The following is an 18,411-nucleotide window of genomic DNA, read 5'->3' as shown; positions in this document are numbered from 1 at the left end:
TTATGGCGTCAATGTGAAGATGCAAATAAGAAGATAGACAAAAAGATATTTTCTGTGAATAAGGAGAAACAAAAGTTGAGAAACGTAATGAAAATGATTAAGATTTTTAATACATTACTTGATGGTGGTGTTAATCTGACTAATAATGATGTTAGTCAAAGTAATTCACAGAGTAGTGACATGGTTAAAAATGAGATGCACAATGTGTGTGCAATAGAAAAGGAATGTCCTAAATGTGATTTATTAACTGAAGAGATTTCTGATTTGTCGGAGTGCTTAGAAATTAAGAATTTGTTAATTACAAAATTGCAGAAAGATTTGAAACAAGTTTGTGTAATTACAAGGGGAGATAGACAAAGACACAGCTTAATTCCAGAAAATGTAGAGGATGAACCAGAGGTCAGTTCAGAACAGGAACTGCAAAGGAAGAAGCTTAGAAATAAAGCAGCAAAATTAAAATTACAGATACAAAGCGAATTAATGAAATTACTTAAAGAAATACCGCCGTATAATTCTAATTTGGATGCATTTGGTAATGCAGATGTATTTGAATCGAATACAGAGAAGCATAATTTGGCTAATGAACAACGAAACAGATTATTTAAAATATGGTTGCCTACATACATGAGTAGAAGATTAGTAGCTCCAATAAGTACTCCTATAGTGGAGGATGATGAAATCATCCATGGAACAGATAAGGATAGACTCCAACAGTTGATTAAGTTTACAACTGGAAATGAAAATCCAACACTTGACATACTAGAAAACCTGAAACCTACAATTTCAGAGGATCCATTTTCTTTTTTGTTAAGATTTGAGCAGGCATATAGAATAGTTTTTAAAATTTCTGATGATGAATGTCCTGCTTCTATGATACAAGTGTTTGTTAAAAAGTTTAAATATTTGGATCCTACTAGTATTGCAATTGCTTCGGATATGCAAACACTTGAGGCTGCTGCTGCGTTTATTGATAAAATCAGAAGGGAACGCAAAAATGAAAAGGTTAAAATGAATGTGGCTGCTATTAACAAAAGTTTTTACACACACAGAAAGGAAAGGGTTAATTCCTTTCATCCCCCTTCCCCTCCTCAGGAGTTTAAAAGGAACCACATGTTGGCTCCCAGGGGACAAAGGATTTGGAACAAAGAACCTATACAGTGTTTCTATTGTAACAAACCAGGTCACATTAAAAAACAATGTCGTAAACTTTTTTATGATATGCAATGTAAAGGACAAGGGAAATCAAATGGATTTATTCACACGTCTGACCAAATAGATAGAAGGAATCCAGTACACACTACATCACAGAGAGAATCTCCATATGCACCACTCATTAGAGAAATCAGGGAGATTGAAGTTAATAAAGAAGATTTACCTAATACAGGAACTACACAGGAGTATGTTTGTTGTAAGTGTCGCGAGAGCTATAATACGTAGATCTATGTTGATTCAGTATATAGGGAGCTAGTATAGCAATTAACTCTAATTCGTACTGTATCCCTGCACTCTGTCTTCTATGAAGATGTTTTGAATAAGTTAATTTATTAATAAGAAAAACTATATGAACATCAGATGTGTTATATGTTAAAGTTTTGTGTTTTGTTTTATTCTGTAAGTTAAGATCCTGTAATGTTATATGTTGTATATGTTAAACTGCAACTACATAGTGTCCATCATTTGCAGAAGTACAAGTTAGGGATATTTCCTTTCTTGCTTCTCAGGTTGATTCAAAACCTTAATTTAGTTCATGAGAACAGGGTTTTGCGTCATGACTAAAAAGGATTACTATGTATTGTATTGTATTGATCAAATATGTTTTTCCGTAATCAATTGAAGTATTAATTATTTACTATTGTCCATATTCTTAAATTCATCTCATGATCCAAATTCATGTGTTATAATTTGCTATTTGGTTATTTGATAAAATGATGCGGTCTTTAATGTTAATCATTTTAAACAATTTCTTAAGAATCATATTAGAACATTACATCATGTTTTATAGTGAGGTGCTACAATAATAAAGGTTTTGTATCAGCTAAGATTTTGATGCTGCATATCTGTTGTGTTTTTTAGGTTGTATGTAAGAATCGAATGGACAATGCAAATTATTAAAAAGTCTATCATGGCAAAGACATCTGACATTCAACAAGAGACAACCCTTTTTGTTTCTCGCAGTTCTGACGGCGACCATACTGATGATTGATGGTTCTAAGAAAGATCTACAGAGTCAAGAAGATATACAGATTTGACAACCAATTTATAGACAATTTAACAATACTCAAGGGTTCCCAGACATAATTAAGAAGAAAAGAGAAATTGATGATTTCAATGGTCATGTGTGTTTTGGTGTAAGGAAAGGGTACTTATTAGTTTGTAACATTAGAATTAACGTCACTAGACAAAGTAATGTGAGGTTAAATGTTACGATAGGGCCTAAACATTTATTTAGTTGGACTAAAGGGACCTACACACAAGATGATAAATTTGGGTTTTGGGAACATATCATAAACAAAGTAGCTTTATTGAGTATAGTAATAGGATGCAGTAATAATGTATGTGAAGGTACATGTTTAATACCTATGGCAGATAAAGAAGAAACATTGTTTCCTATGAGAGTATTGGGAGTACCTGTCAGTAGTACACAATTATTATTTTATAAATTAGAGTATCCTGATTTTGTTTTTTCCACAGATATGTCAGAAACGGAACAGTTAGATTTGTCTGCATGTTTACATTTTGTGTCCAAAATTATTTGTTTGTCTTATCAAGCTGAAACTATATATCATTCATGTTTTCATAACCAGAGCTCATGTTCAGGTACAATTCAAAGTGTGAAAACATCTAATGATCTTGTAACGCCTATAGAGAAAGGTAGAGTATGTGTACAGGTAATGTCTAATGGGGAATTGATTAAAGCAATGTTTCCTAAATGTACGCATACAGAAATATTATCGAAAGGTCTGTATTGTATTGATGGCGATCCAATAGCAATCTATATATATGGAACTCAGATTAATGTTTCTCAAATTAATTCTCAAAAATTAAATGTTTTGCCACTACAGTTTAATTTATCACAAGTAAGTGAATTTCCATGGCAAAAGTGGGCAAATGAGATAAGGAAAGATGTAGGATTTTTAAATGTCTTGCAAAAACAATTAAAAGAAGCACAGATTGTATTTCAACATGAGCAAGGTAAACTCAAAAACATAGAACATGAATGGTCAATAGTCTCAGGTACATCTTGGTGGAAAAACTTTGCTAAGTCAACAGAAATTATGGCAAAATCATCTGTTGGCTCCGCTATCACCAATGTTTTGTTACATCCATTTATTATTGTTTTATTTGTGTCTTTTATATGTATTATTTTTCAAATATGTTTATTATGTAGAATAAGAAAATCATATTTAACTATTCGAGAAAAGATAAAGCAAGGAGAGATGATATTAAGGGAAACTTTAAGACGTAGGATGCATCAGTCTTCCACAGATTCTTTTTTATAATATTATCGTTTACATATCTTCCTGCACTCACTGAATGTGATATGAATGTGATACGAATGTTGTATGAATGGACAGCAAACATTTATTTATGGTACATAACCATAAACAGGGGGAAGTGTAAGAAATCATTTTTATACTTTTATTTTGTTCTGCACATTTTAGGCCTGAATGCAACTTGAGTGCTAGGAACATATGGTATCAATTAAGTGACGTAGTTTAGAGGGTCTTCTGTGGAATGCCGGTGTATCATATTACTGTTCCAATAGGATTCCTTTACGTATACCCTAACCAAATGTAAAGGGGTATAAATTGGCATGACTACAAGGACAAGGTCTCTTTCCACGCTCTTTCCACGCTCTCATCTTCATCTCACCAAGATACTTAGCCTACAGTACCTTTTATCAACATTTGTTCCAGCATTGGTATTGTATGAATTGATAATTTGTTATCGAATAAACCTTATTAATAAGACATAGAAGCTGTGGTCTTGATTGCTGTTTGATCACTGGAGAAGCTTAGATATTCAAGACAAAGAATATTCTAACACAGGGCGTGGGACGGGCCCTACAAAGAATGGGGCCAGAGATATGTCCCAATACTCCGGGCCCCACTGCCTCCTCTCACATGCACTGTGGGTTTGTCTTCACCGCAGCCACGTTTCTGCCGCACAGACATGTTGTGTATTTATAGTAGATGAGGAAGTGCTTTTGTCGTGTAATTATTTTCTTTATTATGTTGTCGTGTAATTACTGATGCAATCTTTCCTTCCGGTGGCTGGATAACCATCGTTCATTAATGGGTTAAAAATCCAAATGTTACACAATAACGCAGCATGAGGACCTTGCAGCACTGCAGGGGTTAATAGTGCCTTATATACACTCACATGCTGCAGGGGGCGCAGGCGGAGACCTGCCCCTAAATATACAGAATTTACCCATATTAAATCCCCCCCTTCCTATAATGGCACGGGTGGGGGGGGGGGTTGGAGGCGCACTCTGTCAGAAGATTTTACCTAAAAACCGGAAGACCCGATGAGTTTTCTCCGTAACAAATAGCAGAGTTTCATCATCTGCAACAGAAAGAGAGTGAGGAGTTATAGAAGCAGAAGAAAGAGAGGACGGGAAAGAGAGGAAAGAATGTGAGGAAAGAAGGGAGCAGGGGGAAGAGAGAACTCAAGAGAGAGAAGAGAAAGTGAGGAGACGAGGGAGTGGGGTAACGAGAGAACTCAAGAGAGAGAAGAGAAAGTGAGGAGACGAGGGAGTGGGGTAATGAGAGAACTCAAGAGAGAGAAGAGAAAGTGAGGAGACGAGGGAGTGGGGTAACGAGAGAACTGAAGAGAGAGAGAGAGAAAGTGAGGAGACAAGGGAGTGGGGTAACGAGAGAATTGAAGAGAGAGAGAGGAGAAAGTGAGGAGAGAATGAATGGAGGAAAGAGAGAGCTGGGAAGAAATTAAAGAGAGAAGGGAGTGGGGTAAATGGAGAGCTAGAGAGACAGACAAAATAAGAGGCGAAGTAGAGAGAAGGAAAAAATTTGGAGAGAGAAGTGGAGTAAAGGGAGAACCGAGGAGAGAAAGTGAGGAGAGAAGTTAGTGTGGAAAAAGAACTGGAGAGAAGGAAACATGATAAAAAAAGGATAGCGAGAGAGACGGTCAGAGGAGAGCGGGATGGGGTAAAGAGAAAACTGGAGAGAGAATGCTAGAAAGTGAGAAGGTAAGGGAGTGAGGTAAAGAGACAAGCAGAGAGAGAAGGATATAAAGTGAGGGCAGACAGGAGTGGAGTCCAGACAGAACTGGGGAGAGAGAGATGATGAAGTGAGAAGGGGACGGGGTAAAGACTTCACTGGAAAAGGGAGAAATGAAGAGAGAGAAGGGGCCAAGGAGGTGTGAGATGAAGGGGTGGCAGATTGTGGAAGGGGAATACTGGAAAGGAGGGAGAGTATAACGGGGTGGTATCGCATGGAGGGTTATACTTTTATTACGGTGAAAAGGATCTAGTCAGGATTTATAAATATCCATACTGAGGGAACAGACATTATGGAGGCAATAATGAGTGGACAGAGGCAGTATAGAGAGCGGGAGAGCTATATGGGGAGCACTACACTGTATAGCGGGGCAGTATAGCGTGTGGGAGAGCTGCATGGGGAGCACTACACTGTATAGCGGGGCAGTATAGAGAGCGGGAGAGCTGCATGGGGAGCACTACACTGTGTAGCGGGGCAGTATAGAGAGAGGGAGAGCTATATGGGGAGCACTACACTGTATAGCGGGGCAGTATAGCGTGTGGGAGAGCTATATGGGGAGCACTACACTGTATAGCGGGGCAGTATAGAGAGCGGGAGAGCTGCATGGGGAGCACTACACTGTATAGCGGGGCAGTATAGAGAGCGGCAGAGCTGCATGGGGAGCACTACACTGTATAGCGGGGCAGTATAGAGAGCGGCAGAGCTGCATGGGGAGCACTACAGTGTATAGCAGGGCAGTATAGAGAGCGGGAGAGCTGCATGGGGAGCACTACACTGTATAGCGGGGCAGTATAGAGAGCGGCAGAGCTGCATGGGGAGCACTACAGTGTATAGCGGGGCAGTATAGCGTGTGGGAGAGCTATATGGGGAGCACTACACTGTATAGCGGGGCAGTATAGAGAGCGGCAGAGCTGCATGGGGAGCACTACACTGTATAGCGGGGCAGTATAGAGAGCGGCAGAGCTGCATGGGGAGCACTACACTGTATAGCGGGGCAGTATAGAGAGCGGCAGAGCTGCATGGGGAGCACTACAGTGTATAGCGGGGCAGTATAGAGAGCGGGAGAGCTGCATGGGGAGCACTACACTGTATAGCGGGGCAGTATAGCGTGTGGGAGAGCTGCATGGGGAGCACTACACTGTATAGCGGGGCAGTATAGAGAGCGGGAGAGCTGCATGGGGAGCACTACACTGTGTAGCGGGGCAGTATAGAGAGAGGGAGAGCTATATGGGGAGCACTACACTGTATAGTGGGGCAGTATAGAGAGCGGGAGAGAGCTGCATGGGGAGCACTACACTGTATAGCGGGGCAGTATAGAGAGCGGGAGAGCTATATGGGGAGCACTACACTGTATAGCGGGGCAGTATAGAGAGCGGGAGAGCTGCATGGGGAGCACTACACTGTATAGTGGGGCAGTATAGGGAGTGGCGTGAATGTATAGGCCGAGCCTTGGAAAGGGGCAGATGGAAAGGGCTTTTAACCTATTGCGAACTGGTTGAAGCTGGATGGTCCCGGGTGGCGGGTGCAGTTCTCGCTCCCCTGGACTCTCATGTAGTCCTCACACAGCTTGTGAAACCGCTGCCTGATCTCCAGATACCTGAGCCGGCAAAATACACACCCAGAGCCGGCCGGCAGCAAGGGCAGGAGGAGGAGCAGGAGGTGGCGGGGTGACATCCTGGGGCAGGTGGAGAGACACGAGATAGTGTGGAGCGAACGGGCCACTAGGAGAGACAGAAGATATTGGGGTGACATCCCTGGAAAAACCAAGAGGAGGAGGGAACATTGGGTCAGTTGTTGCCAGAGCCCTGGGGCAAGTAAAGTCACTGAGGTCCAAGTGGTCAGTTCCAGGGCAACCCAACAGCAACTGCTCTGTTTAGTGAAGCTGAAGATGTTGAGTTGGTTGGGAGGGGATCCGGGACCAGGGCAATAACCTGTGTGATTAACCATTCATTGCCAAGAATGTGTCCTGGAAATGCCCCTGCTCTGAGAAAGGACACCAGGGCAATTCAAACCCTAACCATGTTATCGTGCACGTTGGATAACTACACCTTCTGTCCAAATGCCTTCTCGATACCTTTCAGCGGCAAAAGTGAGATGCAGAGTAACATAGAGACCTCGGAGGTCCCTACTTCAGATGACACCTTCTGGTTGCAAATGGTATAGCACCCAACCTCTACTACACAGGGAATGCCCCGGCTCTCTGGTTATTGCCACCACCCTATCCCATCTCCGGATTACGTCAAAGGGTCATTACAGTCACCTGTCGGTAATAACTGCGCAGGCACGGAGGAGACCTGGAAAGGGTAAAAAGAAAAACATGGGGCACATGGCCTTATTAGATGCCCCGCTACCCAACGGGCAGGTTTGGGAGTGCAGAGATGTCCCCTGTGATGATGGCCGGTGCCTAGCGGCATCCATAGCCTGCTGTACCCGGCACTCTGTGTCCCAGGAGGCTGAGGATAAGCTGTCAGGACAGAGGCGCCTTGGGCAGCCCCAGTCTAAATACCCCACAGAGTGCAGGAGGGAATTGGAGGCATTTTCTGGGGTATTAAATAACCTCGAGTGCTGGGTTAATGCCACGTTACCTGCAGTCGAAACGCACGCTTATTATACTCACCCAACCGACCTCTGCTCCGTCTCCATGGCAACGGCCAACAAATTCTCTATAACACTCTCATTCATTGCAATTTATATCCTGATGGCAGTTTGCTGGGCCCAAAAGCTTACAATCTAGAGGAGATGTAGAAAACAGAAGGGAATCCGTTATACCCCCACATCTTGCAGGGGCAGCGCTTTATGTGAAAGGTAGAGACCCCTTAAAAGCTACCATAGCCTGGAGGTTGACCCTTCCCCATATTCACTACATCCCGACGATGCCCACCCAAACCAGAGTGATTTCCCTCCCCAAAGGAATCTACAACCTGGATAGGAAACACTCACAGGCATGTTCTAGGGCCTGGAGTGATGGGAGTAGAGCTAGCGCTCTTATGTAAAGAGACAGATACTTGCTGCTGAGGAGGGCAGCCGCTTTCACGTCATTTAGTGGATGCTTTTTCCCCAAGTTCAGTCCTGCTGGTTGGATACGCTGACAGCTCAGTGTCCCCTCTGACAGCAGACGTGGCATTACCTCCTCTCCCGGCAGACTGGATGCAATGTAACAGCCGAGCCGGCAGCCTCCCCTCCCGGCAGACTGGATGCAATGTAACAGCCGAGCCGGCAGCCTCCCCTCCCGGCAGACTGGATATGATGTAACAGCCGAGCCGGCAGCCTCCCCTCCCGGCAGACTGGATGCAATGTAACAGCCGAGCCGGCAGCCTCCCCTCCCGGCAGACTGGATATAATGTAACAGCCGAGCCGGCAGCCTCCCCCCCTGGACTGGATATAATGTAACAGCCGAGCCGGCAGCCTCCCCTCCCGGCAGACTGGATATAATGTAACAGCCGAGCCGGCAGCCTCCCCTCCCGGCAGACTGGATATAATGTAACAGCCGAGCCGGCAGCCTCCCCTCCCGGCAGACTGGATACAATGCAAGAGCTTGCACCAAGCGCTATTACAGGAACACTACAGCCATTATATGGAGAAACGCTGCATTCCTGGAGGGAATATGAATTAAATAAACACCCTCAGTCATATTAAAAATAGTTTTATTTCCCTGCGTATAAAATAAATTCCATCAGCATATAGGATTTAAATCTCACATTATATGATATTTTATAATCTGACAACGGGACACGCAGTGCAAGAACATTAATTATGTGTGCGGGGTTAGTATAGGAATAGCAGAGAGGGCTGCGGGGCAGGATGGAGGGGCAGTGACAGAGCTGTGTGTGTGGGGGGTTAGTATAGGAATAGCAGAGAGGGCTGCGGGGCAGGATGGAGGGGCAGTGACAGAGCTGTGTGTGGGGGGTTAGTATAGGAATAGCAGAGAGGGCTGCGGGGCAGGATGGAGGGGCAGTGACAGAGCTGTGTGTGTGCGGGGTTAGTATAGGAATAGCAGAGAGGGCTGCAGGGCAGGGTGGAGGGGCAGTGACAGAGCTGTGTGTGTGTGCGGGGTTAGTATAGGAATAGCGGAGAGGGCTGCGGGGCAGGATGGAGGGGCAGTGACAGAGCTGTGTGTGTGCGGGGTTAGTATAGGAATAGCAGAGAGGGCTGCAGGGCAGGGTGGAAGGGCAGTGACAGAGCTGTGTGTGTGGGGGGTTAGTATAGGAATAGCAGAGAGGGCTGCGGGGCAGGATGGAGGGGCAGTGACAGAGCTGTGTGTGTGCGGGGTTAGTATAGGAATAGCAGAGAGGGCTGCAGGGCAGGATGGAGGGGCAGTGACAGAGCTGTGTGTGTGTGGGGGTTAGTATAGGAATAGCAGAGAGGGCTGCGGGGCAGGATGGAGGGGCAGTGACAGAGCTGTGTGTGTGCGGGGTTAGTATAGGAATAGCAGAGAGGGCTGCAGGGCAGGGTGGAGGGGCAGTGACAGAGCTGTGTGTGGGGGGGTTAGTATAGGAATAGCAGAGAGGGCTGCAGGGCAGGGTGGAGGGGCAGTGACAGAGCTGTGTGTGCGGGGTTAGTATAGGACTAGCAGAGAGGGCTGCGGGGCAGGATGGAGGGGCAGTGACAGAGCTGTGTGTGCGGGGTTAGTATAGGAATAGCAGAGAGGGCTGCGGGGCAGGATGGAGGGGCAGTGACAGAGCTGTGTGTGGGGGGTTAGTATAGGAATAGCAGAGAGGGCTGCAGGGCAGGATGGAGGGGCAGTGACAGAGCTGTGTGTGTGCGGGGTTAGTATAGGAATAGCAGAGAGGGCTGCAGGGCAGGATGGAGGGGCAGTGACAGAGCTGTGTGTGTGTGGGGGTTAGTATAGGAATAGCAGAGAGGGCTGCGGGGCAGGATGGAGGGGCAGTGACAGAGCTGTGTGTGTGCGGGGTTAGTATAGGAATAGCAGAGAGGGCTGCAGGGCAGGGTGGAGGGGCAGTGACAGAGCTGTGTGTGGGGGGGTTAGTATAGGAATAGCAGAGAGGGCTGCAGGGCAGGGTGGAGGGGCAGTGACAGAGCTGTGTGTGCGGGGTTAGTATAGGACTAGCAGAGAGGGCTGCGGGGCAGGATGGAGGGGCAGTGACAGAGCTGTGTGTGCGGGGTTAGTATAGGAATAGCAGAGAGGGCTGCGGGGCAGGATGGAGGGGCAGTGACAGAGCTGTGTGTGTGGGGGGGTTAGTATAGGAATAGCAGAGAGGGCTGCAGGGCAGGATGGAGGGGCAGTGACAGAGCTGTGTGTGCGGGGGGGTTAGTATAGGAATAGCAGAGAGGGCTGCGGGGCAGGATGGAGGGGCAGTGACAGAGCTGTGTGTGTGTGGGGGGGGTAGTATAGGAATAGCAGAGAGGGCTGCGGGGCAGGATGGAGGGGCAGTGACAGAGCTGTGTGTGTGTGCGGGGTTAGTATAGGAATAGCAGAGAGGGCTGCGGGGCAGGATGGAGGGGCAGTGACAGAGCTGTGTGTGTGCGGGGTTAGTATAGGAATAGCAGAGAGGGCTGCAGGGCAGGGTGGAGGGGCAGTGACAGAGCTGTGTGTGTGTGCGGGGTTAGTATAGGAATAGCGGAGAGGGCTGCGGGGCAGGATGGAGGGGCAGTGACAGAGCTGTGTGTGTGCGGGGTTAGTATAGGAATAGCAGAGAGGGCTGCAGGGCAGGGTGGAAGGGCAGTGACAGAGCTGTGTGTGTGTGGGGGGTTAGTATAGGAATAGCAGAGAGGGCTGCGGGGCAGGATGGAGGGGCAGTGACAGAGCTGTGTGTGTGCGGGGTTAGTATAGGAATAGCAGAGAGGGCTGCAGGGCAGGATGGAGGGGCAGTGACAGAGCTGTGTGTGTGTGGGGGTTAGTATAGGAATAGCAGAGAGGGCTGCGGGGCAGGATGGAGGGGCAGTGACAGAGCTGTGTGTGTGCGGGGTTAGTATAGGAATAGCAGAGAGGGCTGCAGGGCAGGGTGGAGGGGCAGTGACAGAGCTGTGTGTGGGGGGGTTAGTATAGGAATAGCAGAGAGGGCTGCAGGGCAGGGTGGAGGGGCAGTGACAGAGCTGTGTGTGCGGGGTTAGTATAGGACTAGCAGAGAGGGCTGCGGGGCAGGATGGAGGGGCAGTGACAGAGCTGTGTGTGCGGGGTTAGTATAGGAATAGCAGAGAGGGCTGCGGGGCAGGATGGAGGGGCAGTGACAGAGCTGTGTGTGTGGGGGGGTTAGTATAGGAATAGCAGAGAGGGCTGCAGGGCAGGATGGAGGGGCAGTGACAGAGCTGTGTGTGCGGGGGGGTTAGTATAGGAATAGCAGAGAGGGCTGCGGGGCAGGATGGAGGGGCAGTGACAGAGCTGTGTGTGCGGGGTTAGTATAAGAATAGCAGAGAGGGCTGCGGGGCAGGATGGAGGGGCAGTGACAGAGCTGTGTGTGGGGGGGTTAGTATAGGAATAGCAGAGAGGGCTGCGGGGCAGGATGGAGGGGCAGTGACAGAGCTGTGTGTGTGCGGGGTTAGTATAGGAATAGCAGAGAGGGCTGCAGGGCAGGGTGGAGGGGCAGTGACAGAGCTGTGTGTGGGGGGGTTAGTATAGGAATAGCAGAGAGGGGTGCGGGGCAGGATGGAGGGGCAGTGACAGAGCTGTGTGTGGGGGGGTTAGTATAGGAATAGCAGAGAGGGCTGCAGGGCAGGGTGGAGGGGCAGTGACAGAGCTGTGTGTGGGGGGGTTAGTATAGGAATAGCAGAGAGGGCTGCAGGGCAGGGTGGAGGGGCAGTGTGTGGGGTCAGTGCAGGAATAGCAGAGAGGGGTGATAGGTGCCGGTTGTGTCTTCAGTGGCAGCTCCTGTAGTATTAGAGGTCGCTCTGAAGCGCTGAGTGAGTGCAGGGAGACCTCACCGGCTCCTGAGGCTGTCACTCATACTCTAGCGTCAGGTACTTTTGGGGCCACGTTTCATTTAGACTTCCCTCTCACAGATGTATTTGTACTGGCGGGAGCAGTGGTCATCGTTCCACTCGCCACTGTAGTGTAGATGGGCACAGTCCTCCCCGCCGCCGAGTCCGTGGCCGTAAAACTCATCAGGCTGACCAACAATCCAATTCCTGCAATACAAAGTGAGAGAGAGTATCACCACATCACACGAATGAGAGACCACTGAGGAATGTGTTATGAATCGTAAGTGCGGGTTCTGTGTTCCGTGGCTTCAATTAAGTCTGCCTGTCTCCATGGAGATAACCAAGAAAAAATTAGTTTCTATCAAGAGTGTGAAAATCTTACTGATTTTACTATACATCATACAGGGCATGTCACTGATTTAACTCTACATTATACTTTTACCTGGAGGATACCTGTTTGCAGCTGCTGCTTCGCTGACCCCCATGGACCCCTCGGTTACAGGGTGCCGGGGAGCTGTATCCCCACCTCAGAGGAACCCTGAGGCCAAGAGCTGTATAGCGAATCTAACCCAGGCATTATGAAAGGCAGTTCTGCTCATCATTATATTGCCTACGCGCCATGTGCGGGGCATTAATGGTCAGGAGGGGTTCGTCGTTAAAGTCCGTGACGGGTGTTACGGGAGATTTTATCACAAAGATTCATCTGGAATCCTCTTACTTTGGGGTGGAGTCATACTTGGTCCCGTCAACCCATTTCCATTCCCCATCAACATCCGTCAGTCCGATCCACATGAACTGCCGCTTGGAAAGCATGGAAACAAATTCCTGGAGAGAGAGAAGAGCGTCAACGGAAACCATCTCCGATCTGCAGCCCCCCATCCACACAGGTCTGTGACGCTTCCCCCATCCACACAGGTCTGTGATGCTTCCCCCCATCCATACAGCTCTGTGATGCTGCCCCCCATCCATACAGCTCTGTGACGCTGACCCCATCCATACAGCTCTGTGACGCAGCACCCCATCCATACAGCTCTGTGACGCTGACCCCATCCATACAGCTCTGTGATGCAGCCCCCATCCATACAGCTCTGTGACGCTGACCCCATCCATACAGCTCTGTGATGCAGCCCCCATCCATACAGCTCTGTGACGCTGCCCCCCATCCATACAGCTCTGTGACAGAGCCCTCCATCCATACCGCTCTGTGACGCTGCCCCCCATCCATACAGCTCTGTGACAGAGCCCCCCATCCATACAGCTCTGTGTCGCTGCCCCCATCCATACCGCTCTGTGACGCTGACTCCATCCATACCTCTCTGTGACGCTGCCCCCATCCATACAGCTCTGTGACGCTGCCCCCATCCATACAGCTCTGTGACGCAGCACCCCATCCATACAGCTCTGTGACGCAGCACCCCATCCATACAGCTCTGTGACGCTGACCCCCATCGACGCTGACCCCCATCCATACAGCTCTGTGACGCTGCCCTTTATAGATCACAGCTTCACTCACCTGTTCCTCCTCAGTGTTAATAACCACCAGGTGAGAATTATCCTCTTCGCATAGTTTTTTGGAATCATCCCAGGATTTGCTTATCTTGGAGAAGTAGTAACAGCTGAGCATGTGGTACGCCCATCCCAGGGGGCAGGAATCCTCTTTGGAGCCTGGGGGTGAGAAAATGGCGGGGTCCAAAACATGAAGGTTGCGGGGAGGACTAAACATGACACAATACAGACAGAGATCAGCCAAAACGTAGTGTCAACTCCTTAAAGCCTGACGAAAAGTTGGCGGCTGATCTTCATGATAACAGCGCATCGTCCAACCGGTTGCATTTCAAAGAGCGGTCAGTCTGTGTCAGATGTTTGGGAGGATGGCTGTCCAAGGCGAAAGAGACCAAGCCAACGATGGAGAAGCATTTAATGGTCAATATGAGTCTCTGAACAACCGTCAAATGGACTGGACTATACTGACAGAACGGATGGACCATAAGGACAGGTCTAAGGGACTATATGGACAGGCTGAATTGACCATAGGCAAAGGTCGAATGGGCCAGACAGACAGGCCAAAAAGACTGGACCAAACGGAGAGGCCAAATTAATTAAATGAGCAGGTAAAAGAGGTCAATTGGACCAGCTCAATTTAAGAGTAGAAGGTACCAGCCAGTGATTGGCTGGATGTATGTGAGGAACCGGTGGCTGAAGGCTGAGTAGCGGCCCCTGGGGACAGTCCTTCAGAGAGAGGGTAGAATGATGTGACCTCACTAAGTGCTGTGTACAATAAAAACCCACTTCATATAGGAGGTGTCCATGTAGAGCCAAGGCTCTTCTACTAGAGACCCCATCGTGTTTCCACTGATGAGAAGACCTAATTGTGCTGTGGAACGGCAGGATAAGCCTTCTAAATATCCTGTTCCAGCTGAGTATTCGAAGTCATACATTTTAGAATTAACTGTTCTTATGGCTCTTGGTGAAGTGTGGCCCCTGAGGTACTTCTGAGGCCGCTCTTTGAGTATCTCTGATTGCTTCTCAGCAGACACATCTTCTCACCGTTAACTTGGAGTGTCTTCACCCGTTCCAGCAGCTTTGCCATGGTCACTATCACTCTCTGCATGTCCCTCTCCAGCGTGTCTGTCCGAGGAGATAATAACGACAGCGATTAGAGCCCATATCAGAACCCCCCTGGGGAGGGCTGGTCACATTCAGCTTGGGGGGGTAATTTCAGCCACCTGCCCCAGCAGCTGCCCCCCGGTTTTCTTTGTCATCACAGTCCCAAAAGCTTTTCATGGTAACCCCCATCATGATGTGAAATGTTTAGTTATGGAATAAGGCTGAATGACCTAAAATGCCACCAGTTAGAGAGGCACCCGAGTGGCTGCGTGACCGATGAAATGGACACCTTTGGTCGTCTCCCACCATTCTTTCACTCTTCGGGGTTCCAATGGTAGCTCCAGATATTCCTCATCCTTCCCCTTTCTCCCTGGTGCCTACTCTCACATTACCCCCAGGAGGGGTGAAAGCTCAGCCTATACCCACCTTTAGCACTTGCAGCCACCATCTTTTGTAGAGACGCCTCAACATCTTTTAGTTTGTCCATCAGTCTTGTGTCTAAAAAAACAGAAAAGCATTTAGAGAAAATCCTATTACGGACAACCAAATTTTGCCCCCGGGGCATTCTCACCGTCCTGAGACAAGCGATCCACTCGTGAGTTCACATCCACACTCAGGTTACCGATCTTATAATCCAAGCTCCGATCCGGCTCTTTCACGCTCGGGTCTGTAAAGTGACAATAAATACAGGTCAGTGGTGGTGGAATGCAAACTTTTCCCTTGAACCTGGAGTCAGCGACTGTGAACGGCGGTAACACAGAGATGGCTCCACATGGGTGGACATTTCTCACATGGACGGCTGGTTCTCTAACATGGAGGGTCCAAAATCCCACCATCTGGGGCATCGGACGGTTGCTCGGGTTCCTCTCATGCCGAGGAGCTCATGGGAGCCTCCATCTAGTAACAAGGAAGTGATGTCCTTCAACTGCGGCCTTTACCAGGCAGGTCCTACGAGGAGCCCAGACCCTGCCGGAGACTGGCCCTGTCTCGTAATAAGTGCCAGAGCAAGGGGAACGCAGAGGATTTGTGTCAAGACCCCGTATTTGAGTAGACATTGATTTGAGGGACACTTACTCCTGAGACACACGATGAGGATGATGATGATGAAGAGGAATAACGCGCAGGTGCAGCACAGGCCGTTGAGGAGACGCGAGGAGGACGAGTTGTACCAGGAGCCCATCTTGAAGACTGTAGAGATACAGAGAATCAGCCTCCACGCCTTATTAACCCCACCGCGGACTGATTGGGGTCTCGGCTCGAACCTCCCAGCCAGACCCCCGTGGAAGCAGCTCTGTCACCTTTTCCAGGTACTATAGGACTATTTTTGGATCTGCGTTCAGTTCCTCCTTGATTACCAACCGCCATGGGACAGAAAATCACACAAACCCTATGCCTGTTATAGGGGAAAATATCCTGGTCTAGAACCCCCTATGAGGGCCACACGGCCAGTGGGGGAGGGGATCTCCTTCAAAAGATAGGGAGCGAAGAGAGAGGGGGAGAGAAGAGACAGGAGAGAGACATTTTAAATACGTAAAGGGAAAGGCTAATCCAGTGAGGGAATGTAAACATGCGCGGGATCAGCATATGGCGACTGGTTAGGGTCTGCGTGTATACACAGTGCTGTACCTGCGCGGCTCCCCAGAGGTTCCTCCGGCTGCAGACACTGCTGGTCCTGGTGATCGTTGGGCATTTCCCAGGAGAGAGAACGTCTCTTCTGAAAACCGGGGATACTTTTATCCTCTACGAGTCCCAAGAACCCCCCGATACACGGCGTGCACCCCAATACCTAGAACACGTGCGCATGGTGCACCCTGACATACACAGTGTACAGACACGGCACCCCGACATACACAGTGTACACACGCGGCACCCCAATTACACAGTGTACAGACACTGCACCCCCATATAAACAGTGTACACACGCGGCACCCCAATTACACAGTGTACAGAGACAGCACCCTGATATACACAGTGTACAGACACTGCACCCGACATACACAGTGTACACACGCGGCACCCCGATTACACAGTGTACACACACAGCACCCCAATATACACAGTGTACAGACATAGCACCCACGATATACACAGCACCCCAACATACACAGTGTACAGACACAGCACCCCGATATACACAGTGTACAGACACTGTACCCCCATATACACGGTGTACAGACACAGCACCCCGATATACACAGTGTACAGACACTGCACCCCCATATACACGGTGTACAGACACAGCACCCCGATATACACAGTGTACAGACACTGCGCCCCCATATACACAGTGTACAGACACTGCACCCCCATATACACAGTGTACAGACACTGCACCCCCATATACTCGGAGTACAGACACAGCACCCCGATATACACAGTGTACAGACACTGCACCCCCATATACACGGTGTACAGACACAGCACCTACATATACACAGTGTACAGACACTGCACCCCCATATACTCGGTGTACAGACACAGCACCCCCTGATATACACAGTGTACAGACACTGCACCCCGATATACACAGTGTACAGACACTGCACCCCCATATACACAGTGTACAGACACTGCACCCCGATATACACAGCACCCCAACATACACAATGTACAGACACAGCATCCCGACATACACAGTGTACAGACACTGCACCCCGATATACACAGTGTACAGACACGCCCCCGATATACACAGTGTACACACACAGCACCCCAATATACACAGTGTACAGACACTGCACCCCGAAATACACAGTGTGTGGACCCCCCCCCCCCCCCCCGATATACACAGTGTACACACACAGCACCCCTACATACACAGTGTACAGACACGGCACCCCTATATACACAGTGTACAGACACGGCACCCCAATATACACAGTGTACACACACGGCACCCCGATATACACAGTGTACACACGGCACCCCGATATACACAGTGTACAGACATTGCACCCCGATATACACAGTGTACAGACATTGCACCCCGATATACACAGTGTACAGACACGGCACAAGCCCCATTATACAGAAAGCACCCCAATAAATTCCTTCCTTTCCTAATTATTAAGCTGAGAATGCCCCTTTTTCCTTGCCTTCTGTTATCCCTGGTGTTACCTGGGCGGTGGATCCCTGTTCTGTGACTCCTTTACTTCTGTTGCTTGTCTTAAAGGTTTCTGCGCTCCGGTAACCCCCTATCTCTTCCAGTGAAGGAACAAACCCCCCCCCCCCCCATTATCTCTAAAATAAGCAGAATCAACAGAATCCACTAAATGCTCTTCCTTCCCAAGAATAGTAATCAGCATCGCTATTAACTATTTCACGTTAACTATTTCATGGTTAAACAACTGCCCCATGGGGGGGCAGAGGCAGCTCTCATATATCCCAAGACCAATGGAGGTCATCACTGCCTGTGGGAGATTCGGCGAATGGTGCTAGAGAGGACCGGCAGCTTATAGCAAAAGAGACTGCGCATGAAGAAACACAGGAAGGATCCAGCCATGGGGCAGACACTGCCTAAAAGCCTCTGTACACCAGACGCCACTGGTGTCCATTTGTGGAATCACACGTAAAAACACAAGAGAAGAGAAGATGCTTCCGGTAACCGGCGGACCCCCCACGACCTCCCCATCGTCACTTTAGGTGTGTTTGCCCCACTTGTGTATTTGTTTCCTACCCTCCCTCGGCT

At 48.6% G+C, this 18,411-nt stretch overlaps 1 protein-coding gene across 1 annotated transcript; it reads right to left on the bottom strand.

Moving 5' to 3' along the window:
* Window positions 1-12,178: 12,178 nt before the first annotated feature.
* LOC149271153 (asialoglycoprotein receptor 1-like) lies at window positions 12,179-15,903 on the bottom strand. The gene is made up of 7 exons (XM_089507569.1): window positions 15,798-15,903; window positions 15,295-15,390; window positions 15,150-15,221; window positions 14,664-14,744; window positions 13,630-13,781; window positions 12,835-12,941; window positions 12,179-12,323 (listed from the first exon to the last, which is right to left on the bottom strand). The coding sequence occupies exons 1-7, from the start codon at window positions 15,901-15,903 to the stop codon at window positions 12,179-12,181; spliced, it is 759 nt and encodes a 252-aa protein (XP_089363695.1).
* Window positions 15,904-18,411: the final 2,508 nt, after the last annotated feature.

The sequence above is a fragment of the Sceloporus occidentalis genome, unplaced genomic scaffold, assembly GCF_023333645.1.
Source record: "Sceloporus occidentalis isolate IW3139 unplaced genomic scaffold, rSceOcc1.0.p SCAF_544, whole genome shotgun sequence".
NCBI lineage: Eukaryota > Metazoa > Chordata > Lepidosauria > Squamata > Phrynosomatidae > Sceloporus > Sceloporus occidentalis.
This window is presented reverse-complemented; position numbering and strand designations above follow the sequence as displayed.

Bases quoted from the DNA above. Each gene is read 5' to 3' on its own strand.
- LOC149271153 (XM_089507569.1), bottom strand. From the start codon at position 15,903: ATGGGCTCCTGGTACAACTCGTCCTCCTCGCGTCTCCTCAACGGCCTG. The intron at 15,222-15,294 runs GTGAGAATGCCC...CTGTTTTTTTAG, and splicing joins GGATCGCTTGTCTCAGGACG to ACACAAGACTGATGGACAAA. The intron at 12,324-12,834 runs GTAAGAGGATTC...TTTGTATTGCAG, and splicing joins AAGTATGACTCCACCCCAAA to GAATTGGATTGTTGGTCAGC.